The 25,329-nt window shown below is 40.2% G+C and overlaps 2 protein-coding genes and 1 non-coding gene across 4 annotated transcripts in view; all 3 read right to left on the bottom strand.

Moving 5' to 3' along the window:
- arfgef1 (ADP-ribosylation factor guanine nucleotide-exchange factor 1 (brefeldin A-inhibited)) overlaps nucleotides 1-3,383 on the bottom strand; it is a 52,346-nt gene extending 48,963 nt beyond the window's left edge. Inside the window, exons 1-2 of one of the 2 annotated variants that reach the window (XM_012917900.4) lie at nucleotides 3,349-3,383; nucleotides 3,017-3,241 (exon numbers count right to left, since the gene is read on the bottom strand). In XM_012917900.4, the coding sequence (XP_012773354.1) occupies nucleotides 3,017-3,140 (124 nt within the window). In that variant the 5' untranslated portion in view covers nucleotides 3,141-3,241; nucleotides 3,349-3,383. The other variant, XM_004546637.4, reaches the window with a different exon arrangement.
- A 2,113-nt stretch (nucleotides 3,384-5,496) lies between these two features.
- Nucleotides 5,497-24,132, bottom strand: cpa6 (carboxypeptidase A6). Its single transcript, XM_004546636.2, has 11 exons — nucleotides 23,730-24,132; nucleotides 21,342-21,417; nucleotides 16,937-17,061; nucleotides 11,473-11,587; nucleotides 10,938-11,039; nucleotides 10,753-10,857; nucleotides 8,780-8,890; nucleotides 8,300-8,390; nucleotides 6,912-7,114; nucleotides 6,688-6,772; nucleotides 5,497-6,425 (listed from the first exon to the last, which is right to left on the bottom strand). The coding sequence occupies exons 1-11, from the start codon at nucleotides 23,843-23,845 to the stop codon at nucleotides 6,211-6,213; spliced, it is 1,344 nt and encodes a 447-aa protein (XP_004546693.1). The 5' UTR covers nucleotides 23,846-24,132; the 3' UTR covers nucleotides 5,497-6,210.
- trnaa-agc (transfer RNA alanine (anticodon AGC)) lies at nucleotides 12,669-12,741 on the bottom strand. Its single transcript has one exon. It is a non-coding gene; the product is annotated as a tRNA-Ala (tRNA).
- Nucleotides 24,133-25,329: the final 1,197 nt, after the last annotated feature.

Raw genomic sequence — 25,329 nt, 5'->3', positions numbered from 1 at the left:
GCAGGGTGTCCACCATAGGTCGCTTTAACTTTGCCCCAGTGTAAAGCATATGGGTCAATATATAAAAATCAGTTTCCCCCCAAACGTCCAGTACTGATCGAGCTCTACTCAAACACAGTTCACTATTCTCATCTATTACCACTGTTGGTATAACAATGTATTAAGATTTTGTGGTAATGAGTGACTGTGTATTACATTACAATCAAATTTGACAACAACACCGAAAAAAATTACATCCCTGACTTAGTCACAGTGTTTCTGTCTCACTCATCCTTGGCTGGCAGGTAACTCTGCAGGACTTCATCGGCAACAGGTTTCTTGTGACCTCTGCAGCTGACCCTCAGATCATACACCCCTAAGGGGAGAGATAATGAGCATTGTGCTCAGCGGGACTGAACTGCTCAGGTGGAAACAAGTGCTCCTTCTTCTTAGCAGTGAGGCGTGAAGAGAGCCCCCCTGGTTTAGACTGCTGTGTACATTCACATTACCAATCTTTCACCAGCCGAAAGGCCACAAGAGCTACTCGAGGAAAAGAGGAGGCTGGCTTTACAAAACAATGAGACCAACCAGATCCAATCACATGAAAATAGAAACTTGTGACAACAATGAACCAAAGCCTGAGCCGAATTCAAGGAGGTAGTGTGCATATACGGTCTAAGGGCCTTTGATATTTTGAGTTAACTGTTCTTTGCCACCAGACAGCTCCTCTCAAAGAAGCCGACAGTGAGATCCACAGATAATAGGGCCCTGCTAAAGCGGCACTTTGGGGAGTGTGAGAAACTGAGATGATGTAGTTTTTGTGAACTGCCGAGTGAAACTGATAACGCAGGAGGAACTTCACTTTGGGAGTTATGAGGGTGAACTGTTTGCGAAGGTAGCTTCTTTTTAGCTTGTTCCTGATACCTTGTTTTGCAGACGGGAAAACGCTGAAAATAACGGGTATTTAACAGACACCATGTGAAACAGGAAGACTTTCAGTGACAGCAGAGAGGAGAGTGTGGCACAAGCACTTTCTCAGAGATGTCTCAGAGCTCCAAGAGCTAAAGGGGATTATGTAAGTCAAGCAGTATACTGGGTCACCCAGTTGTTTTTGATACACTACTGCATCGCCGCTACAACTGCGCTTATTGCAGAGATTCGTATTTCATAGCGCCCACGTAAGGCTTCACTGGGAAGTTAAAAGGTTTTATTTTTTGTTTTGTTTTTTCTTTTTAAAGAAGATTCACCGCCACTGACTGCTAAGTAGGATTCAGTGTTAACCAGCGATTTTTAAATCAGAATGACAACATATTGTAGTGAACAAACTAGCTGCTAAAATGCTATATGCCAGCCAGTAACCATGGTGACTTTAATGGTTTATGAATAAGCATAGCCCGTGTAAACTACACGTGGTTTATGCTTGGTTTCTGTCTCACAGCTGTAATGTCTACATTTTAATCAAACCCTCGAGGTAAGCAGGAAAATCAGAAGCAAAGGACAATCAGTACCAACTGATGACATCATCAGATCAAGTCCCTAAGCCCCCCAGATAAAGAAACACCACCGACTGTCTACTAATAACAGGAACAGAACCATGCAAATTGTGTACGTCTGCTTTAAGGCCATGCTACATAGAGCTTCCTATTCTGAATTAACACCATGTTACTGCTCTGTGCACAAAAAGCTATATAATTCATGTGGGTGGTTTAGCTTCACAAAACAACACAGCAGAGTCTAAACAAATATGCTGCATGTATTTTGCCTATAGGCCACTACAAAAGCCTTCAGCAGCTGCACGTGTTGATAAAGGCAGCACTGTTGGGACAGGTAGGATTTTTGGCTGCTTCACAACAGGACTCTTTGTTTCTCTAGCTGTGTCATATTACTCACCAGGAAAAAACTAAACAAAAAAAAAAAATCCTAGCCTGCATGGAGCTAATTTTAACTCCAACATGAGAAAAAATATATGTTTTACGGGGTGAATTTCCTTGTTGTTAATAATGTTTTACAAAATTTACATTTACCACTAATTATCACCCCTAAGGTTATGTTTCCCAAGACACACTTGCTAGCAAACGTTAGTGAAGCTCACGCCTGTAGTAAAAGGTCAAACAGACGTGCAGTGACGTTCATTTCAAAATAAAAGCGCAGTTAATTAGATAGCACGCCGATCAATCTTGGGTTTATTGCGAAGAAACACGTTTATAAGAACAGAAAGTACAATTTATAACGTGTATTAATCATTAATAGGCTGTATTAAACGATGTTCCCTTTTGATTGGTATAAATCCTTCTAACTGTAATTTTATTTTTGTACTAACCGGAAATTATCTTCTCTCCACCCCTAGAAATGACACCATTCCTAGCATAAAGGTGCTACTGACAACTGTCAACCTCAAGCTTCTCGCCAAGTCGACTTCATTGTCTAGTTTTACAGAGAAGACGAGGCCACCCGAGTAAAAAGGTTAATAAATAACAGATGTAATAAAATAAAATTTAAAAAAAAGTCTTCAGCCCTTCCTGTACTGACCGGGGCACGGCCACTTTGTACCAGGAAGAGACGCAAACATCTCACCTTAATGGGGTGAAATCATGTAGTTTAGAGAAACACAGTTTACGCTCGACGAATATATGGAGTGTGCTTGTGTGTCAGGGTGATGACTAAAGAGAAACACAGCCTTAAACAACTTTGTTTCCCCTGTGATGTCCGGCCTGTGCACAGATCGCTACTAGTTTCGCAGCATCGCTTCGGCGTTGCAAACACCCACCCCTCCTGCACCATTTCCGTGTTTTATACGGAATCATTTCCACGGAGCCTGTGCCACGTCAATTAAATGCAAAGGTTTTACTGAAATCTTACGCAGGGCAATAAGACCGGAGTAAGAGCCAGCTTGTAATAAACGAAAAGCACACGGTGCCTTGCCAAACACTGCGACATTGTTGCAGGATAACCGGTTAATAAGTGAAAGGGTGCATGACGTGTCTAAATCAATGAGTCCAAGACAGCAACAACGTGACGCTAAAACAACACAACTCACCTAGTGCCACCTCGCAGGCTTTGCGCAATTGGGAATGGTGAGCCTTTTTCACCTCCTTGTCGGCCAGGATCTTTTCCAAAGCTCGTGTAAGGAACATGTTTTTCGTCTTTTTGCCCTCAAACATGTCGCACCGGAATTTGGAGCGAGGTGTGCCTGGTCCCAAGGGGGGCTGCAGCCTCCTCGAACAGAGATGTAATTCCTTTAGTAATGTCAGCCGCAGAGCCCCTAACAGACAAACATAAATAAACACAGAAGGTGGGGTAAATCCCTCAGATTGCCATTAACGACCTGCCTCCTGCGCCATGTTTGAGAGAGGAAACGACGTCACGTACGTTTGAGAGCGGCCGCAGTGAGGCAGTAGGGAGTGAGGACGGAGATGAGAGTGTCCCTGCACCCGAGCTGTGTCTGCACATTCATGTACACCTGAGATCCACGATTTGTTTGACCAAGACACATTTTTTCTGTAGTTTTGGTTCTGTGCACCGCCGCTGAGGAGCAGACTTCATTTAAAGGGGTTGTACACAAAAATTGCATTAAATGTTTAGGATTTAAAGCCATTTTTTAAATAAATTGCCAAGTTTCAGAAGCTCAAAATTAATACATTTTCACTGGAATTTCACATTTGAGGCCCAAAGAGATTACAGCGCAGGTATTGTAGGTTATTATTGAACTGGGAACCTAAACAAACCCATAAGTGAGACAGGGAAAGCTTCAGTCAGCCAAATCAGTAGTCTGGTGCACTGGGCACCTCATTTAATTGAAGTGTAAAAGGTTCTCTATCTCGCTCTCTGCTCTGCTTCAGCCAAATACTGCAAGACTGATCAGACACAACTTCACAGAGCAAGTGGATAATGACCCAAAGCATACTGCAAAAGCAACCCAGGAGTTTCTCAAATCAAAGAAATGGGATGTTCTTTAAAGGCCAATTCAGTCACTTAATTTCCACCAAGAAGAGCTTTTTTTTCTTTTTAGTTATGAAAGGCCAAACTGAATGCAGGAAGAACCACAAACAAGCAGCAGCTTGAGAGGAAACACAGCACTAAGGGTCCAGGCTTCAGTCACTCATTGGCTGCAAAGTATTAAAAGCATCATATATAAAATTATATTCGTTTGTCCAAATAATTTTATATTAAATGTATAGGAATGTCTGTAATTAATGCACTTCAGTCACATATTGATAGTTTGATTTTAAAATTCACTGTGGTGGTTTACAGAGGCAAAACTGTCTTTGCATATAAACCTTCATGGTCGTATTAAACCTATGTGTGAAAGCCCTGGCGTAACATGTTGCCACAGTGCCTTAAACCACCAAGCAGAAGAGTTTGCTGTCTTTTGTTGAATAAAAGATAACTTTCCTCTGACATGACATGCACATGACCTACAGCAAACCTGTGTGTGGTATCCCTGTGGGCATTTTGTTAAACATTTTCATTGTAGTAAATATGTAGTAGCCTGTGAAGGGATCATGATACAGTTAACTCAAACAGAACTGAAGTCGATCCTTTTGGGATTCTCAGTTAATCATAACGGACCCACTTAACTCTACATTTAGAAACAATACAGTGTAAATAGATCTGATTGTCATCCTTGTAAGGACCCACAGATTTTTTGGAGGAGGGGGTTAACACACTTTACTCGTGAATGAATGCAAATGTAGTTTTCTTTAAAGATTTCAGCAGAACTTAAAACCTTAAAAAAAGACAATTTCAAGTTGCTGCTTTTTGTTTTGCTCATGTATCAAATCAGTTCAGGAGTGATCGCAGGCTTCATTTTTGGTGGCAGAGCAATTTTAAATCCCTGCACATGGCAACTTATTTGTCTGTGGTTAATTTCCGTTATAATTTCCCAGTCAATTTAATCTTTATGGTATTTTGCTTATTGCCTTACCTCATACATAACTGTGCATATCCACACATTCAGATGGTGCTACACTGCATTTTACAGCCTTTAGCAGAGTGCAACACATCCAGGAAATCTGGCAATTTGACAACACAGATTTGGCAGTTGTGGGCGGTATAGTTCACTTTCACTCGGATCGGACTGTCCCGCGTGTCAGTCCCACCGTTTCTGAATCCATAAATAAGAGCAGAGCTGCAGAATCTGCAGACTGGCTACGAAGAAACTAAAATAAGAGGCAGATGTTTGAATCGATCATTAAATGCTATTAGTTAAATCAAAAAAGGTCAGAACGTTATTCATTATAAACATCTGCTGACTACAATGATGTTTATCATCAAACATGGCAACGAGTATGTGTGCAAAACACTGACAGAACATAAATGAGGGCTGAAAGCGTGACCTTTAACCTTCTTGTAGATGTTTGCATGAAAGCTATTAGGAATGAATTATTTCTAATGATGTCAGTTGCAGCCAGAGGCCAAACTAAATGAAAATAGGCCAAAACAAAATGTACACCTGTAAAAGCGGACAAGCAGAAAGGCAAAGAAGACAGAAATTCAATTACAAAAAATATATTTTGTTTTATAAAACAACGTTTATTCAGGTCAGACACTTAAAAAGATCTCATGATAAGAACATAGCCAAGCACAAGTAAACATTTCAGACACTGTCTTTTTCCATGCCTGAGTAATGACACAGTAAGCTGCTGAGGTCGCAGGTCATTCTTTCTAAATGTTAGTCTGGACCAAATGAAAGAGAGAAAAAAGATCTACACTGAAATTTACCACTCTGAGCATATTTATTATTAGTAATAAAGGTTTTTACGCATTTTATGAAAATCTAGAGTGGCACTTGGTAAGAATATTTCCTAGAATAAAAAAAAACCAACCAGAATAGAAACAGGCTTAAAGATGTTGTTCTTTTTAAACTTGTATTTAATAAAGCACATTTTAGAAGACATAAAAAATATTAGCTTTATCTTTACCATAAAAGTGCTGCTGTAGCATAATGAGTGATCGCATGACCACTATTCACTGTAAAAAATAAACTTTTTTTTAAAAGATGCATTACTTAAAAGATCCTGTAGGGTTCAAGTGTTTTTTTAGTGTTTGGTTTGTTTGCACACAAAAATACATCACCATCAGCTGTTATCAGAAAAAGGAGAATAAGATGAACGACAAATTCAAATTCACGCTCTGAGGATCTTTGTCGGTTCTTCGCTTGATAACATCTGAGCGGAATATGAAATCTCAGGAAAATATTAGGTGCTAAGATAGGTAAGTCGGAGGGTGTGGTCATATATATGGAAATTTCTCCCTATCTGTCTTGCACTTCTTCAGCACTCCTGATGCGATGGCTTTCACGGCTCTCATAGTCTCAGTGCAGGTTGGCTTTATTAGGGATTCAGGTAGAAGGAAACCAAAATATCCCGTATCCCTCAACTCAAATGCAAATGCGTAGGGGATCCCGTTCCTGTATGCCCAGTCGATAGAGCTTCCTGAGCTGACGTCTGCAAGGAAGTGCAAAATAGACAAGGGTAAGGAAAGCTTAAAACAGGAATACCTTAAGTTAAGTAGCTTTGATTTTAAAGCGTTCCATTTCTGTTGCTGCAGGTGAGCGTTTAGATATCGCTCCTCTCTAGAGCAACATTCAAGGCAACTCTGAATTGATCTTGTATATTAGAAAACTGGCATTTTTCTCCTAAGTTTAAAATGAATAACAGCTCATTTCCATTGCCAGAGCGCAATATTAGAAGGATTCGAGGAACTCACACAGAGTTGTGGAGGCAGGTCCGTATCTGTACTTCACGCCATAGGCAGAGTACAATGCTGTCACTGCATTGTGAGCTGCTGACTCCTGGATGCATGAAAGCAGAAGGCTAGCTCATCTCACATACTGCATTTCTTTAACACTATCAAAGGATCTGTACTAAGCAGCTCTCTCAGATTAATTTAAAAAATAAAACTCAGTGAGTGTTAAGCAATAGATATCTTACCACACAGTTGAAGTTGGGGATTGTGGCATACTTGTAGGAATATGGGTAAAGCAGCATTTGTGCATAGGCATGAATGGATATGTATGCTTCCACGCGTTTCTTGTGCTTGCGCAGGAACTTAGCGACAGCTTTGACTTCAGGTTCAGATTCGGGGAAGGGACCGCAATACGTGTCATCGCACGGATGAGAAGAGGCACCTTCATCTGGGGAAGCAAAGGGAGAAAGGATGAAACCACGTCATCATATCTTCTAACCATACCAGGATGCTTTAAGTGGCATCCTTAATCCAGAAAAAGTGACCAAGCAGTAAGTGTAAAGAAATGGAAGTAGAGCAGTAGTTCGCATTGTTGGCACAAACTTTCCTGCGGCGTTTCTGCGTGGAGCATGTGTGCGTTCCTCCCACAGTTCAAAGATAAGTGTGTTTGGTGGATAGGTGATTCTAAATCGGCCACACGTGTGGCCATGTGAGAGGGGGAAAAAAGAGCTTTAGAGAGCATTAAGAGCACAGAATAAAGTGCTGTGTGAATGTGTGTAAATGGATGAATGGGGTTTGTTGTGTAAAGCTCGTTGAGTGGTCAGTAAGACTGGAAAAGTCTAGAAAACCAAATGCCAGCGTGAAGGGGAACTAATAAAGACACAGACTGAAATATGATCACATTATAATCCTTTGCAGACAACCTTATTTCACTCACCTTGACCCAAAAAAGTAAAGAGAAAAGCATCTGAACACATGCTGGTTTTAATTAAAGCCGTATTTTTAAAACTACGAAGTAAAAAGGGCTTCTAAGGTGACTAGTATTAGTCTGAAATGTGTTTGTTACTTTAGAAATTATGGGAGAAAAAAAGACATATTTCAAAGTTTATTTCAGGGATACTTTTTCTAAGGCTCAATTATCATGAAGTACATTTACACTTGAAAGTCCTTCTTAAATATATCTATAAATAGCAGAGGCAAATGAAAAACCATGAATTTCAGTCAGACTGAATGCTATCTTTGGGCTCACTCTGTCCTGTTTCATGCCTTTTTACAGCAGTCCATTACTGACTAATCAAATAGACTATAATTCATTTAATTATGGTATATTTCTCACACCATTTCCAGACTTTTATCATATATTTTGCACATATTCTCAAACTGTCATATGCCAGAACTCTAAATGCTGTGAATTCATGACCGAGCGTTCCCTTGAAGAGATGTTCTTCATGAGGTATAAAGAAATCTTCCACTCCTGTGTGTCTAGATGTATCACAAAAAAACTTTATTCTATTTTCAGCCTATGTCCTCACTCTCTAGAGAATAAATGAGAACAAATGGATGTAGTTGTTCCTACGCACATAGGGGCACATATATACTCTTAGTCAGATTTGTCAGGTGTTATTTTACCTACCACACCATTTTACTTTCCAGTTTCTGTTAGCGTCCACTCCCCTGCAGTGGAACTTGTGATTTTTGGACCGTGTCTTTCTCCAGAACCGATCCTGCAGGCAAAAAAAAAAAAAAAACACGTTCTTGTCCACTGGCAGTAAAACACATCTGAACAACAGGTTCATTCTTCCTGCATGCAGCAAAAAAATATAGACAATTAAACATAAATTAAGCAGCATAATAACATGTAATATCATGTAATAACATAAATTGCATTATTATTTCTCCTGTTTATACGTAGACATTTTTTCTTTCTTTAAAATTATTCTACAATCTGTAGGTGGAAAAAAACAAGCTTCCAGCTTCCCTTCTTTGCCTTGTTTTTAGCAAGCAATCCAAAAAAAATGCAATAAAATGTATATGTAAAATGTGCTTCCCCTCTAAGAAAAGCTTCCTCTCAAAAATGTACATATAGAAAGACCAGCAGAAAAGCCTACAGTACCGTAATCCAGCTGAAACGATAGCCATCCACATTAAAGACAGGCATGATGTAGAAGTTGAGCTGGTTCAGTAGTCTTGTCATCACAGAGTCATATTGGTATGAGTTGATAGCCTGTAATAATAATATAATGTAAGTCCAGTGTAATTATAAAACATGCTCAACTGAAGAGGCATGTACTTGCAGCCCCTTCTGGTTGCACTGATAGCCCAGCTCTCTCAGGGCAAAACGTTCATACGTGCCATCACAAGAGCATTTGCTGTGTCTCCCAGCACAGTCTCAATGTGGAGAAGATACCGGGAGAGCTGGACAGGGCGGTGGAAGGGCATCAGGATTAGTAACTGCTCCTTTGGGCCGAGAGGAGCACTGCCAATGCCTCACAAAATGACTTCCACGTGCATTTATCTGACCAAATTTTGAGATTCAAACTCCATGAAACTTATAAGGATGCTTGATTGGCATTTGCCAGAGCGGCCTCACAGTGAGCACATCTTAGAGATGCCTTAATTTGTCTGTGTTTGCCTGTCTGTGACCACCACCTGCAAACTTGTTCTCTTTTTGGGGTGTTTTCTTTTCCAAAATTCTGGAAAAAAAAAAGATGTCAACACTTTTTCCCCCCAGTGACCCTAATACTCTTTTGTGAATGCGCCATTCTGGAGGAGCCGGATTACCTGTGCAAGCAGAATGGGCTGCAGGTACTGTCTCATGCTACCATAAGTGGCAGGGATGTGAGCAAAAAGCAAGAATGGAGAAAAATCAGTCATTAGGGATAAGGAGAGAGCAAATGTCTGTGACTACCACCTGCAAACTCGTTCTTTTTTGGGGGGTGGTCTTTGTTTTTGCCTCTCCGGTGCACTCGTTGTCACTTTCATTTGCATGAAAGCAACTGAAATTGATTCACAAAGGTTTCTGCATAGATTGATATCCCTGAAATTTAAATGACTTTATGTTACACTGTGATGATCAAGTGTTCCTTTAATTATTTCTGAGCAGTGTATCCTTTTTATATTGTATTCAGGCTCATTATCTATTGTGCATTCAAACAACTGAGTCTGACAGCATAAGAGGATTGGAGCTATGAGACCTGGGCACTGGGCTAATGCTGCTTATACCTGCCTTTTAACCAGACTGAGGCCAAGGTTAATGTGCTTAAGGCTTGAACAAAGATGGCACCCTGACCTCCAGTGGCCTCCCTCTGTCACTACACCACAGCACATTTGTATTTCCGTTCATCATGAGTCCATTTAAGGTGAAACAGTCATGTATTTGACTTTTGCCTTTCTAGAAATTTGAACTGAACCATCACACCGGAGAATGTCAGTGCAACAAATCATTGTTCTGTGAACGGTAAGGTTCAGTGTAATACACTTTTTACTAGCTGATGTTTAAGCAGTTATTTACACCTCAAAATAAGAGGATTTTAAAACAGCTGGTTTTAATGCACCTCACAGGTAACATTCAAAAAACACTCAAAAAAACACCCAAAACAATCCTTTGGAATTCACTTGAAGTCAGCGCTCTAGCTTTACAGATAACAGATTTTCCTTTAATTTTCTTTACTTTCTGGCACTTATTGTGCTGGACTGTGTTGAAAATCCCACTCATCTGGCATTTAAGCATTATAAAATGAGCCATTAAATGTTCTTGCAGTTAATGTCTGGCTCTGGTCTGGTACCGTCCTCACTTCAGAGAGCACGGAGACTTTAAGGGTGCAAAGGAACTTGCGTAAATGCCTGTGTTATTTCCAGCATTTTAGCTGTAAAGTATTTTCTTAAGTATTTGGATAGCTGTAAATGACAAGTGAACAGATGTTGGCGCTTTGATGAACAGACCATATGTCACAGATAGCCTGAATGATGATCTACAGCAGGCAATCAGCGGGATATACATTGTGTTCCTGTCGAGGCATTTTTCGCGCATACATCAAAGAAAGAAAATTGTAAAAATTAAAAGCAATCTGCAGACATTATAAGCACCTCTTTAACAAACCACTGGCAGAAGGCAGGTCCTATCCACTCTCTGGCGTGAACACCACAGTCGATCCACACAGCTTTCTTCTGGAGACGACGTTTCTTTCCTAGCTGACAGGACACGAGCATTTTTAGCTTTAGATTAGGACAAGACAGTGTGTTTGTTAGTTTTAATGTGCCTCCTCTCCTACCTGAAGCACATAAAGCGGTCTTCCTTCATATGACTTCCCAACAGAGAACACGTCAACCAGATTGGGGTGGGTTGTGTTCATCATAAACATCCAGCTCTGGATCTGAGGGACAGGAAATGATGCAGGGAAGTGGATCTTAAAAGACTTGTTTACATAATTTTCAGAAGTAATTACTATGCATTATTGCACATCTGTGTGCTTTGTAAACGTGTGTTGTACATTGAGGGAGAGGATGAAAGCTCAAAGGACAAAAGATTTGTCCTCTGAGCTATGCTGTTTCATAGGGCTTGAAAGATTTGCAAACCAGGAGCCTGATCAACCTGGGAAAATAAACACTCTAAAGCTGTGAAGTGTCTGAAGTGGAGCGCACGTCTCGGTGTGTGAAAGCGCGAGGCCGTGGGAAAGACACATGTGGAACTGTGTAATTGAGAGAAAGCACCCTTAGAGAGGTTTTCTGTTTACCTTGTGGGTGCAATAGATTAGAGAGCAGAGGGGAATGAGAGATAGGTAGGTAGATGTTGGGCTTCATGTCTACCTCTTCCAGAGAGTGGTAAACCTCGTAGTCATACTGAGCCTCTGACCTCCGCTTGCGAGAGGAGCGATATCCCGTCTGCTTTTCAATTTCCTTCTGTAGATTGGAGATAAATACCCTGCGTGAATGAAAGAGAGTGAAGCAGACAAACATGGTACACATTATAACCACTGTAGCATGTTTCCCATCGGCACATTTGGTACTCTGACTGTATGGTGTATGGTTTATTAGACAGTTAATACAAAGATAGAGGAGGGTGTGAACTAGCCAAAGGGAAACATAAGTAATGTAATCTAAAGAATACAGAAACAGAGCTGCCCTATGTCTCATTGTGCAGCTAATGTGTGGAGATTCATATCAGGAAGCACTGGGGAGCATTTTTCTGTAAGTGATGAGTCACTACACTTTAAATTTCCATCCAAATTCAGTCCAAATAGGAGGCTGGGATTTAGAGATTGCAATTCTGTAAAATGGCAGAAGTTCAGGAAAGAACTCGTGAGCTCAGCTCAAAAGTTTAGAAGCCCCAATTCCAAAAATGTTGGAATGCCATGTAAACAGAATGCTTTGTAAATCTTATAAACCAACATTTATTCACAATAGAACACAGAAAAAATACAAAATATTCTATTGATAAAATGCAATTTTAATAAAAAAAAAAATAAGATAATTTTAATTTGATGGCAGCAACAGGTCTCAAAACAGTTGGACTGGTGGGGGAAACAAAAGGCAGTCAAAACCAGCGGTGCTAAAAAGAAACAAGTGAAGGGACATTTTGAAACTATTAATTATCAATGCATCGTTAATATGACCGGGTCAAAAAAGACCATCTTAGAGAGGCAGTTTCTCACAAGTGAATATCTCTGTGAATATCTCATCATCTACAGTTGATGATAAATTATTATCATATATTTTGGAGAAATCTGTGCGTAAAGGACAAAGCCAAAAATGACATGGTAAATGGACTGATAGTTATATAGCGCATTTTTATTCTCCTGGAGTACTCAAAGCGCTCTATACAACATGCCACATTCACCCAAGCACGGTCCTCTCTGCTTTTAGGTGCTTACTAACTACCATTCACTCTGCGATGGCTGAATTGGAGAGAAACTCTGGTTAAATATCTTGCCCAAGAATATTTGGGGTCCGATCAATAGATGACCTGCTCGACCTCCTGAGCTACAGCCACCCCAAAATGATACTGGAGAATGCGGGTATCGATCCCGCTACCTCTCGCATGCTAAGCGAGCGCTCTACCATTTGAGCTAATTCCCCGCTAAGCCCGAGCTAACTCCGCTCTCATCAGGTTCGCAGGCAGCACTGCATTAAAAACAGGTATGCTTACAGTTTTTCTCAGTCGCTTTGGTGCGTTTCTCAGATCAGAATTGAAATTCTCATAACTATTAGTTCAACCTCCACAACACTCAGTCATTTGTGCACATCATAGTAGCAATTTCTCCTCTCTCTGAACAAACTGCAAATGATTTTGGACATGAATCAGTTGCTTCCATACATTTCCCTGCTGCTTTCTGACATTTCCATTTGCTTATGTCATGTCAGTCAAAAGTAATCATACCTATGGATGCTGAATAGTCGTTCCCAATAAAACTAATAGTCATACATCCATTGCTTGAGTCATCACACACAAAATTGTTGAACTAGTTATCACATGCCAAATATTGGCCATCTGTCAAGCAAATCCTATACCTTTCTGTATCATTGTTCCTGGAAATGTCTCCGAAATTGAACAATTGATCTCGGGTGAATTACAGCTGTCACTCATGAGGAGGCGTGTGAAAGTTTAGTTGTAACCAATGACAAACAACTTGTTCACTGTCAATTATGGATGAATCCTGTGAATCCCCAATTGGCAAGCATATATAAACTGCGCAGGAGCTAGTGTGTACCATTTCTACACTTCTGTGACACAAAATGGAAGGTCAGCACCGTGGAAGAGGGGTGAGGATGCGGGGAGGAAGGGGAAGAGGGAGAAGAGGCAGATATAGGCGGATTCCTAATGAAATAAGGGCTACAATTGTGGACCATGTTGTCAATCACGGCCTCACCATGGAGGAGGCTGGTCGAAGGGTGCAACCCAATATTGGAAGAACTACTGTCAGTTCAATCATTCAAACATTCCGTAGGGAAAACAGGTATGCAAACAGTAATACACTGTACTGTACTGTGCCATCTCAGACACATCACATGTTACTGTACTGTATTTGCAATTTCACAAAAAGTTCACTCTGCACCACATAGGATTGTAAGACAACCTCGCGGAGGCGGAAGAGGGCCCCTTTTTACCCCACAGCAAGAAGAAGCCATTTGTGCAATGGTCATTGCAAACAATGCAATAAAGCTGAGAGACATACAAAGCGCTGTCATAGAGAATTACACGGTATTTGGCAATATTGAATCTGTTCCAATTTCAACAATTGACAGAGTACTCAAGAAAAATGAAATCCACATGAGCAAATGGCCCTGCTAGCAGCCATGGATGCAGCATGTGACGACATCACAGCAGGGTCCTGCAGAGGATGGATTCGCCACTCCAGGAGATACTTTCCTCGCTGCATTGCGAGGGATAACATCTGTTGTGATGTAGATGAAAATATGTGGCCAGACAGACAGGAACGTCTGGATGTGCCAGAATGATTTACTGTACTGTTACATGTGCTGTTTATTGTTCACATTAGTGCACAGCTCTACCAAATGGGTGATTTTATGTTTACATGTATTCTACAGTGCACAAGTGACTGTAGCATATTTTTCTTTTGCACAATTCTGTAGGATTACAAACACTTCTACACAATGGAAATGTGAAACGTACGTATTCAGTGTCTCAGTTACTCCCAAGACTCCCATAACATCTACAGTGACTTTACTGCACATTTCAGATGGCTGTACAGGTAGGCCATAGTGCTGTCGTCAGCATTTTCAGGTGTCACCAATTGTTTTTGCAATGGGAAACACTGAAATTATAAACTGTCATAGTGGAAACATGACAATGCCATTTGACTATCTTGTTCATAAAGATGGTGTCAAGACTTTTCATTTTGATGGCACTGACAGTTTCATTGACATGGATACTTGCTTTTGAGGTATGGATAATCAATTCTGTGCATGTGACGTGCTTTTGCAGGCTATCCACTAGGTTTTGCAGTTTGCACTAATTGTTTTGGGAAATGCACTAACTGCTGTGCAAATGTTAATGGTGTTCTGAGAAACGCACCAAAGCGACTGAGAAAAACTGTAATATGTCATGGAAATCACTGCATGAGATCAGGAACACTTCCAGATATCACTGTACACACGGTTTTCTGTGACATCCACAAATGGGGGTTAAAGCGCTTTCACACAAGCCACATGTAAACATGATCCAGAAACACTGCCATCTACTCTGGGCTCATTTTAGATAGATAGATAGATAGATAGATAGATAGATAGATAGATAGATAGATAGATAGATAGATAGATAGATAGATAGATAGATAGATAGATAGATAGATAGATAGATATCCATAATCATATACTGTGCATGCTACCGTTGTATATAGTGTATTATCTTACTTATTTTTTATTTGTACTTTATTTGTATTTTTTCTTCTGATATTTTTCCGTCTGATATCTGTACCTGAGCTGAGGTAAGGCAAAAAATTTCCCCGTCGAGGGATCAATAAAGTCTAATCTTATCTAATAGTGATGATAGATCTACAATGCTAAATTGCACACTGCATCTTTCCTACAGTCCAGACGATTTACTGAAAACATCTGACACGTCATGAAATGAAAAATACAACAAAGAAGACAGAAGACTGTTGAGCAGCTAGAATCCAAGGATCTCATATGAGACAGCAATGGGACAACATTCGTCTCCCCAAAGTCCAGCAGCTGGTCTCATCAGTTCCCACAGTCCCCCACATTTACAGACTGCTATTAAAAGAAAAGGGGATGCTTCAAAGTGGCAAACATGGCCCTGTCCCAATTTTTTGAAATGTGTTGCTGTCATCAAACTCAAAATGACCTTACTGTTTCTTAAAATAGTGCATTTGAGTTTAAATATTTGACATCTTTTCTGTTTTTATTGTGAATAAAATATGTTTACCAGATTTGTAAATTACATTCAGTTTTTATTTACATTTTACATGTCTACATGTTTTTTTTAAATTGGGGTTGTACATTTTGAAATGCATTGTATAATTTCAGTTATTTCTTCTAGACTAACCTTACATTACCACAACCGACATGGTTGTGGTAATGTAGGCTTCTGAAGGGACTAAATCTGTATAAATCTTGCACCATGTCTGTTGTTGGCTTGTCAGGGGCTTGGACTGTACATGGAACAAATAACACAGGTGATTAGTGACAAAAGTAATTTTTGATCAAATTACCAGGATGCAGGAAAACACATTTGGAAATAATGCAAACTAATGATAAGCAGGTCTGTATGAGTATGACTTTTAATTTTGCTTCTCTCATGTGTTGTTGCCTGTAGAGATGATATCTTTGTATATACAAATACCTGATAAATTGTGTCCCTATTGACTGCACTACCGCTGTGAATGAAGCACACAGGTATTTGGGGGTGCTGGGATGAGGCAGTAAATCAGGACTCCTGGTTTTATTGTTGACTCATTGATGAGACCATGTAACTAAGGTCACCCTCTCTCATCGCTTGCAACATCTAAACCAGTTTTCCACCTCATCAATCTCCCTGCTGGTAGAAAGAATCATAGCAGTTATGCTACTACTCTTTATGAATTACAAAATATGGTGTAATTGAGGTTAAACCACAGTTATAAGCATCATTACCTGTACACATACGATCCTTCTTCACCTCCCACCTGAGTCTAAAGCATATCATGTGATCTTTTTCAAAGCATTTTTTATAGCAGGTACGTACTAAAATACATTTCCTCATAACGTCCTTCTATAACAGTTTCTATCCACAACTCCTTTAATGATGCTAAAAATTGGGTCATTATCCTGTGAATATACTGAGATGAACAAAATGAAACCCCTAACCACCCACCAAAGCCTGTCCCCCCCGCCGCGTAAACCATTTTGTGAAAAATCCTCAATCAGTCAACAGACAGTGGAAAAAAAAAAAATCCTCCTCTGCGCTTCAATTCCTCCCCAAGGACTGAGATGACAATGGAATTTTTTCTAGCTGTGGCTGCTTTGATAAAACTCCATCATTTCAGCGCTAATTTTGATGAGGGATGGTGTCGAGAGATGAAAGCGTTGCTTTTTGGAGCAGATTGATAGAGTGTCTCTGATGTACGTGTGTGTGTGTGTGTCCCAGCTTTGTGGAAATATGAGGGCCTTTGCGTGCAAAATATGGCCTATTCTGCATGTGCAAATCACATATTCTGTTATGAGAAAGCTGAGTAAACAACCTTTGGATAACAGATGTGTCAAAGGGTGCATGCATGAGAGTAAATATGAGTGTCCATGCTTTTATACTTACTGATAATCAATATTTTCCCACTTTAAGCGTGCGTGTAAACCTTGCGTGTCGTTACGTTTCACGTGGACATCCACTGTGGCATTGTGACAGATTAGAGAAGCACTGTTGGGCTGCCAGAAATCCACCTAATGGAACACAGTGAACATATTAGGGTTACAGTGACAGAAACACCCAGCAGTAATGTAAAAGTTCTTACACTGTGAAAGTGTTCTTGGGCAAAAGCAGCCTCACTGAAACGGCAGTTTTATCTTAAAAAGTATCAAATTTAATTCATGGAAATTTTCCTGCTTATCGATAGAAACTTTCCCATGAAAGGTGCCAGGAGTGCTAAAGAGTGAACTGTTAGCTGACCGGTCGCTATAGTTGAGCGTACTGTATGCCAGCTATCACGGTTATTATCACCCAACTTTAATGGGATTAATTTAATTTCTTTGATAAAAACAAATATTTTTTAGTTTGTGTGTGTGTTATGCCGTCTACCCAAAGAAACTCACTAGAAACTGGACTTGCACTTACACAGCAGAGCTTTAGGATTTTTAAGACCGATACCAGTGCTGATATTTGGTGATTAAAAGGTTGGATATGTCAGGGTTATACTCATAACATAAACAGATTTTCCTGACATTTGTTGTGTGTAAATATTTATGAGTCCTTACTGAGATACTATGACAATGCAGTTTTAAAATAATCTTGTTCTATTTTCCCAACTACTCGTGGATTACTCATTTATGCTCAGGACGATCAGCTAGTTGTTGTGTTTGTGGTGTTCCAAACACGTGCTGGACAAACTAATCAATCAATATATTGGACTGCATTCAGGCTTCATAATATTGTGCTCTTCTAACCTAACTAATCATTCAAAGCACTTTACTACAAACCATATTCACTCATTCATACTTTATTCTACACCTTTAAACACTTTCTATCAAATGCAAGCACGCACACGCACACAGTTTTATTAAGACCCAAACAGGGAACCATTCCTACTTCCGTGTTCAAGCAAATTTGGGGAATGATTCAATGGAGCAATCCAGAGTAAATAAACCTCACTTGGCTTTCTCCTCTACTATATGACCTCAAATATCTTTGATAACAAGGTCTTTCAGTACTTATCACGATGTGATAGCCAGAGTCCTAACAGCCAGATATCCTTGCCAACCAAATAAACAAATAATAAACCACATAGTAACTATAGCAGTAAAACTGTGGAAAAAAGCGGAGAAGACGAGAATTTAAAAGGATTTAAAACAAACAGGAAGCAACTGATCTACCAGTAAAAGCACTGTAGTCACTGTAAAGAGATTGCTGTTTCTATGTTTGCAGATGTGTACGCCCCCAGCTGGCTTTCATTTTCTGCATGGGGGCAAAACATGCACATGCTTGTTAATGTGTCAATTGGTTTAATGCTTTACAGAATGCATACCAGAATAATTTAACTACGTTTAGAGCCAGAAGGGTCAAATACCCTCAGCTGGAATGCATGGTGCCCCTGAGTGCGAACCCCTCTCTATTCCTGCACTTTTATGGTGTTTCCAAATGGTTAAGCACCCCAAATGTTTCAGCACTGCTCGTCTTTTAGCAAAACAAATCCAAAACACATATGCCAGAAGGCACTCAAATGTCCCTGATCAGATAATACAATTCCTTAAGTTAACATTTTATAGCTGTATTTATGTGCCTCAAAGAGGCATTCTTCGTCTGCCTTATAAATCTTTTATCTCTTGATTGTTTATTTGCAGCGTAGCCATAAATTGGATTTGTTTTGTTTTGGTTGATGTAGCACAGACACGGGCAGAACAAGAAAGAAAAAGTTACGGTTCAATAAAAATGGAGCTGGCTCCCCTTAGGCCAGATGAGGTGAAATCAAGTAAATGAAATCAAGTTGGTCAAGGTAGATTTAATATAAGAATGCCAACAATGCTAACGGGGCTGTCTAAGCTGAATTAGACAAGCTATAGCATCTTAAATGCATTAAATCTGTTTGGAGGTCAGTCATACCTGGAGCAATCAATATTTATTCTGAAAACCTGTAAGGCCCACATGGATTGTGACAGTTTTATCCTCAAATTCAGCAACAGCCTGTTAACAAAGACTGTCTCTCCTGCTGTGGAAAAGAGATTTTCCACTTATGATGATGTCATCTATAGGAAAACGCTGAAAGTTCTCTACAAACATATAAAATGATTTCAATATGACAGGAATATCAGTTTCATATTAGCCTGTGGATGTCTCAAACAAATCTAACATGAGCCCCAAAAGAAACCGAAGCTAATTCTTTTTTGTAGCTCCCATCAAGGCCCTGAATGTTTCTGTTTATCTCAGTTTCGTCTCGGCTGTTACAGCTGGAACTGTTAGCGGTTTACTCTATCCGTTGTTTGAAAGGAAAACTATCAGTAACCACGTAAAGCCCGTGTTTTCATGCAAAGCTATCATAAGTGTAATACCCATTTCCATCTCCTCAGCTCTAAAGGGTTTCCGGCTTTTTCTTATGTACAAATAAACTAAATGTTCTCGAGCTTTAAATAGTTGGTCAGAGGAAAAAAGCAATATGAGAGTATTTAACTTTAAGAGCTTGTTCTTGACTTTTTTTTCTATATATTTTGTTGTTGTTTTTTTAACATTTTAGGGAGGAAAGAAATCCTTAGTTGAAGACACTGCCGAGCTTTTTCCAAAATGAGGAGCCCAGGTAAAAGGAGATCTCTAAAAAATGATGCTATTTTGTCTGTGATGCGTCCGATTTTTGACTCACCTGCACCCTGAAGTGTATTCGACCTCATGCCTACCCTGAAAATGAAAAGTTTGACTTGACACTGGAGGCATGGCAGTGTGAACAAGCTACTGAAAACACATGTCCACAGCTGTCCAAACAGTGGCTGCTGCTGCTTTGGTTGGGTGGCCTTGAAGCACCCTGTCCACTGCCCATTCATACAGAAAACTGAGGCCCGACCAGGAACCTGGCTCTCTCTTAGTGTCGCTCCCTACAAATCAAAAAGCATTTACTAAGTACTTCTCTGGTTTTTTTTGTCTCTCTTCAATCCTTTTTCTGTTTTGGGCCGTACTGGCCTGGCGTTCCTGGACCACTTGCGGTAAATGGTATACCAAAGAAAGCTAAAACTGACCACACTGTCTGAAAACCAGGATTTTAGAACCACCAAGGCTCAATTTTTTAAATGAACTCTACAGTTATTATTTCTACAAGCAGACTTTCAAGGTAATTATTCTGTAATAGCAAACCTGTCAAACAAAATAACCCTCAGATTGTACATCTGTGAATATATGAACATAATTAGCCATGGGAAAAAGGTGCACCCAGTCTCCCGTTTTTAGCCTTAAATTTAAGTGTATTTTTGATCTTTTGAGAGCTGTTAGAAGGGACAAAGTGTTATTATTCCTTCCCAACTCCACATTTGCCACCTTTGACTCTGTTAGAGATCCTGGACCTTGATGCAGTTGATCCACTGTCTGAAACAAGCTCCCTGCCTTCTCGCTGTAAACGAACTTTCTTCTAATCTCTCACCAACTGTGCCCGAGGATGGCCGTATTAACGACACCCACTCTCACTGACATCAGCGAGAGACAGAAGAGAAAACTGGTTAAACTGAACATTTGGCTCACATATTACTTACAAATACTTTGACCTCATTATTTGAAACCATATTTAATATGAAGCTCCACCATTCTAACAAGCCATATGCCATATATTCCAGAAAATAAGGAAAAGGATAATAGATCCGCTTTGTGTTCCTGCTCACAGAGGATGACTGGATCACTGGATTTCTCTTTGTAAGTCTTAATCTTACAAAATAGAGAGTCCTGATATGAATTATGAATTTGCAAACAATTTAGCTTTGCATTAGCAAACTAAAACAATGTATAATGAAGGCCATGCTGTTGGCTGGGGTAATTACTTCCAAATGAATATGGGAAAAGAAGCAAGGGCTGTTGTGTCCTGCGGGGGTTCCCCCCTGTAATTTCAGTATCTTTGAAACACATGTTCATTTAGTTCTTAAGCTGTGAGACATCCAGCCGTTTGACCCAATATGACAAACTCCTTTGTATTTCATCCCATTTTCTTTTGGTGTTTCATATTAAAAATGATTGCCGAGTGTCTCGCTGACAGTATCTCAGTCTCTCAGATTGCAAATGTGTCCTGACTGTGACAGATGAACACACTTGATTGCTTTCTGCCTCATTGAAACTGTCACATCGCCTTGTCGGCCCACCATCCCACCGGCATCGGGGCTAACTGCTTGTCCGTGGCCGATGTTCAGCTGTCAGACATTCATGTGGGCTGAATAATAACAGATATTAAACTTTTAACATGCTAAAAGTATAACATCACATAAATATATAGCACCTAGGAATGGATATAAAAGGTGTACATGAAACAAAATAAAGTGCCAACCTTCATGTGTCCGAGAATTTCTCTTAGGGTCCGGACCTCCTCATCATTACTTGGCGTGATCTTGAAGACCTGATCACTGTGAAGAGAAAAGCTTTTGTAAGCACTTTTTTTAAGTATCCTAAAGTTTTTTTTATGGCTCTGTAACAGGTCTTTGATCCATTTTTTTTGTTTTGGAAAAAACACATCATTTAAAAAACATCTGGGCCATTGTGTCAGGTAATGAAACTGGCTTTTGTGCCAATAGAAGAGGACACTTCTTAAAGCCGCATAGATTGTAGATGGGGGGAAATGGGTGGGTCCTTTTTCAGTATAGATGACAAGGATCAGACCCCAGCCAAACAATCTGTCTGAGGTGTCATTAAAGGATTATATTTCATCGTTTCCAGCTCTGCAGGTTGCACCTGGAACGAGTCCCTGGCAGCCCTCATACAGTAGCAGCGGCAGCTGCTTCACATTTTCATACTGCAAATCAGTACATCTTGTAAATATGGACTGATGTCATGTATTTACCATTTAAGCATAGTATAATGATCTTTTGTTTCTAAATTAGAAGTAGCAATTAGTTTAATGCATTTGCCTACTTTTAAAAATATAGTTAAACCCTTTTTCCAGTTGTGTAATTTTAGATAAATCCACACAGATAAAACTACAGATAGATATTTAACAATGAGATTTATCTTACTAGAATTAATGGACTCAATGAGATTTAAAACAAAACCCGAGTGAACTTAAGAAACAAGAATACATTTGACTGCAAAAAAGTTAAAAATTACACCACCGAGACAGCAATCATTACACCCCCATACAATTCTTGACATGTTCACAGATAATGGAATAAAAAACTGTAACCCCGCGAACCCTGTGAGTGCTCCTAATCCAGTCTGCAAACCACGTTTTTATGCCTGGCAGCAAAACAAAGGCTCTCTTTTTCCTCACTGTGAATCTTACATCATGTTGCTATTAAATCTGCAGATCTCAGCGTCTTCACTTTACCTTACAGTTAACATGCCGGCAGTATTTTCATTACATTCTCTTTACGATAGGCTTTATTTTATCTGCAGAGAAACCTGTCTGTTTGCCTGGTTTTCACACTTTTCCACCTTCTCTTTGAGCATCTTCGTCTTTCACTTCTTTCAAAAGTCTTTTAATGGTTTGTCACACAGGAAGTTGGGCCCCCCCCCCTAAACAAAGGTGGCAGTAGGCCATTCTAAAGGTCTGAGCAACAAAGGCGTCTGGGTGTCCCACATGAGTGACTGCCCCATTTCACGCTGCTAAAAAAAAAAAAGAAACCCAGCCTGTTTCCACGAAAAGAGCAATGACAGAAGACATACTGAAACACAGTTCCTGAAACATCAGAGTAACATGCGTTTAGAAGAAGGTTCACAGGACTTTGGTACAGTAATATAAGCATGGCGTAAACAAAGACAGCCTTTAGCATCCCAATGCTTTTTAGGCCAAATCATTCCTTCATGTTTTAATGATTCTCAAAGCTGACAGCCTGTTTTTGTTACAAAGCTGGACTGGCAAAGACATTTTGCTTTGTTTCTACCAGCTACGGGGCTAAAGCTGTCCTTAAGTTGTCAGTCTGTTGATTCTCAGCAGAACCCTTTCTGGGATGGAAGCAATTTGTTTTTAAGACGCTCAGGCCCTTAAACCGAAAAGCTCTCAGTAGTATTTTATATTTAAACAAACTACTCTGAGCCTTCCTCCATTTGGAGAATCCAAATTTCAGTGTCTGATAATGCTCTGTTGATGAATTACATGATATTAAATGAAAAGTTTGGAAGAGGAGGCTTCCAGTTGTGATAACCTCCCTTTTCTATATAATACCAAAACATAAACCCTAGAGGAAATATCTCGTTGTCCAAGTGCCCCCCAAATTTTTAATCTGGGGTCAAACAGTGATATTAGTAATTTAGGGGTGCTTTGCCTGCATTCAGTCACATGAACCTGCAGACAGACTGATAAACCAAGACCTTTGATTAAAAAAAACAAAAACACCTCATAGCATTAGTACTAGAAAAACATTGCGCTGGAAGCCAGTGCAGCTTCAAGAATCCCCACTGTCATCTGTGCTGTATTTTGAGTAATCTGGACACAACAGACACGGTCTTATACAAATGCCATCAGTCAACAAGAACACTCTGGGAAAAATTTAGAGCAAACTTAAACATGGTATTATGTCTCAAACGGGAAACATGGATTGTGGAGATGGCGAGCACAAAGGCTGTCTTTGTTCAGTCTCTCATAAGATAAATGGTAGTGTCTGCAGACGACTTGTCAAAGTGCGCCTTTCCTTCACTCTAAACACTTCTGTCTCCCTCTCAGTGTTTACGTGAATGGGAATCCCAGTAGCCTCAGAAATGAATGGGGGGGCATTTCACTCACCCTGCGTAGCGGTTGTTGTAGAGATAGCCGAGGACGGGACACAGCACGTTATTGCAGATTATCACCCAAGTCAGTAAAACCGATGCGCGAAATGCTCCCATGTGGTCCGGTGACATTTCTGATCAAAGACGGAGACACTCTGAAGGATGCAAATAAACTAAAACAAAAATGGAAACTTGATGATTCTCGGTTCAGCCCACCACCATCAGCAACAGCAGCAGCAGTTTGGCAAAGTCGCGTATTGGCGTGCACTCTCGTTCAGTTCTTCCACTGACGAAAAAGGTGCAAAAAGTCAGTCCACTGACACGAGAGACACTTTATCAACTCTTTGAAGCTCTGGAGGGAATTGCAGGGTAGCAGCTCTTTTTAAAATGAGGAGGACCTGAATCGCGTGGCTCCGGTGTGGGCGAAGCCGGTAACTGGATCCCTCTCCGGTGCGTAATGTGCTCTGAGAGGATAATGAGCTTTAATGCCAGCCGTTAACCCGCGTCCGCCTCAGGTTATTTTTTTAAGGAGATTTATATATGTTTTAATTTTTAAGTGATGCATAAAGTTCTGATTGAATTCACCTCTAAACTTTAAGAGAAATTTTCTTCCAGTGTGTTCAGCTCAGGTGCTTTTTTGGTGCCGATTAAACATCCTACATCCGCATACAAACAATACACATGCTCTTCTCACAAGTAATTTTCATCAGCGCTCTGATCTTTTTTATACTATTAATTGTATCCCCTGTAGTGAGAATCCTGTTACAGTACCACAGTGTGCACCTTTAGGTGGAGCTTGGTATGAAAAAGAGGAGTCTGAGCCAGGAGAAGAACAAGAAAATGCTGAATCCGGAAAACAACATGAGAGGACTCTCATTCAGACCCGAGGAACCTTCTGAGATCCTAAACCTTCTGCTTTCCTATTTACTTACATCTCTGTACTCTGAGGCCAGTGTCATAATAACCAGCTAGCATTTCTGTCAGTGCCTTGGCCTGACTCCACCATGGAGGAATTCCTCTGATGACTCTCCTTGTTCCAGGCTTTTTTCGTGCCTCCCTTTGATCCACTACCTATCACCCAGCACGGTGATTAAATGTCTAAGTCAACCGCCAGCCTTTTCCTTTTGTGATTGCATGGCAGCAGCACATTTTTCACATACTTTTTTTCCAGTGTCAACAGCGCGCCACCTGTTCTACACCAATTACTCTACAACAGTCTCCATAACACACCCTTCTCTCCCCCCCCCCCCCCCCCCCCCCCGACACACACACACACACACACACACACACACACACACACACACACACAGAGGAATAAAGTGTGCACTCACTTTAGGCAGTGAAGATATAAATGAATAACATGAAAACTAAGACCTTAAAATGGGATCGTTTTAGTTGTACCGTTCAGATAAAGGTATTTTCAGGAGTCAAGAGCTCAGATTTGGCTTGGTACAAACTCTAGGTTGATAATTACTGTTTTAAAGGCTCCTTGTTGTGCCTAAATTTATATAATAACATCAATATATACATTACTGTGCAGACGTCTTGAGCCACCGTGAATAGATGGATTTTAGTTCTGCCAATTTTTCTTTTGTCCAGTTTCCTCAAATTTTTAA

Source organism: Maylandia zebra, linkage group LG9 (assembly GCF_041146795.1).
Source record: "Maylandia zebra isolate NMK-2024a linkage group LG9, Mzebra_GT3a, whole genome shotgun sequence".
Lineage (NCBI taxonomy): Eukaryota > Metazoa > Chordata > Actinopteri > Cichliformes > Cichlidae > Maylandia > Maylandia zebra.
This window is presented reverse-complemented; position numbering and strand designations above follow the sequence as displayed.

What these genes read in the sequence shown, in the direction of transcription:
- cpa6 (XM_004546636.2), bottom strand. Translation starts at nt 23,845, where the DNA reads ATGTCACCGGACCACATGGGAGCATTTCGCGCATCGGTTTTACTGACT. An exon ending in TACAACAACCGCTACGCAGG is followed by an intron (nt 21,418 to 23,729) that starts GTGAGTGAAATG and finishes TTCTCTTCACAG; the next exon opens with TGATCAGGTCTTCAAGATCA. An exon ending in GCCAGTGGTTTGTTAAAGAG is followed by an intron (nt 8,891 to 10,752) that starts GTGCTTATAATG and finishes TTATTATTACAG; the next exon opens with GCTATCAACTCATACCAATA.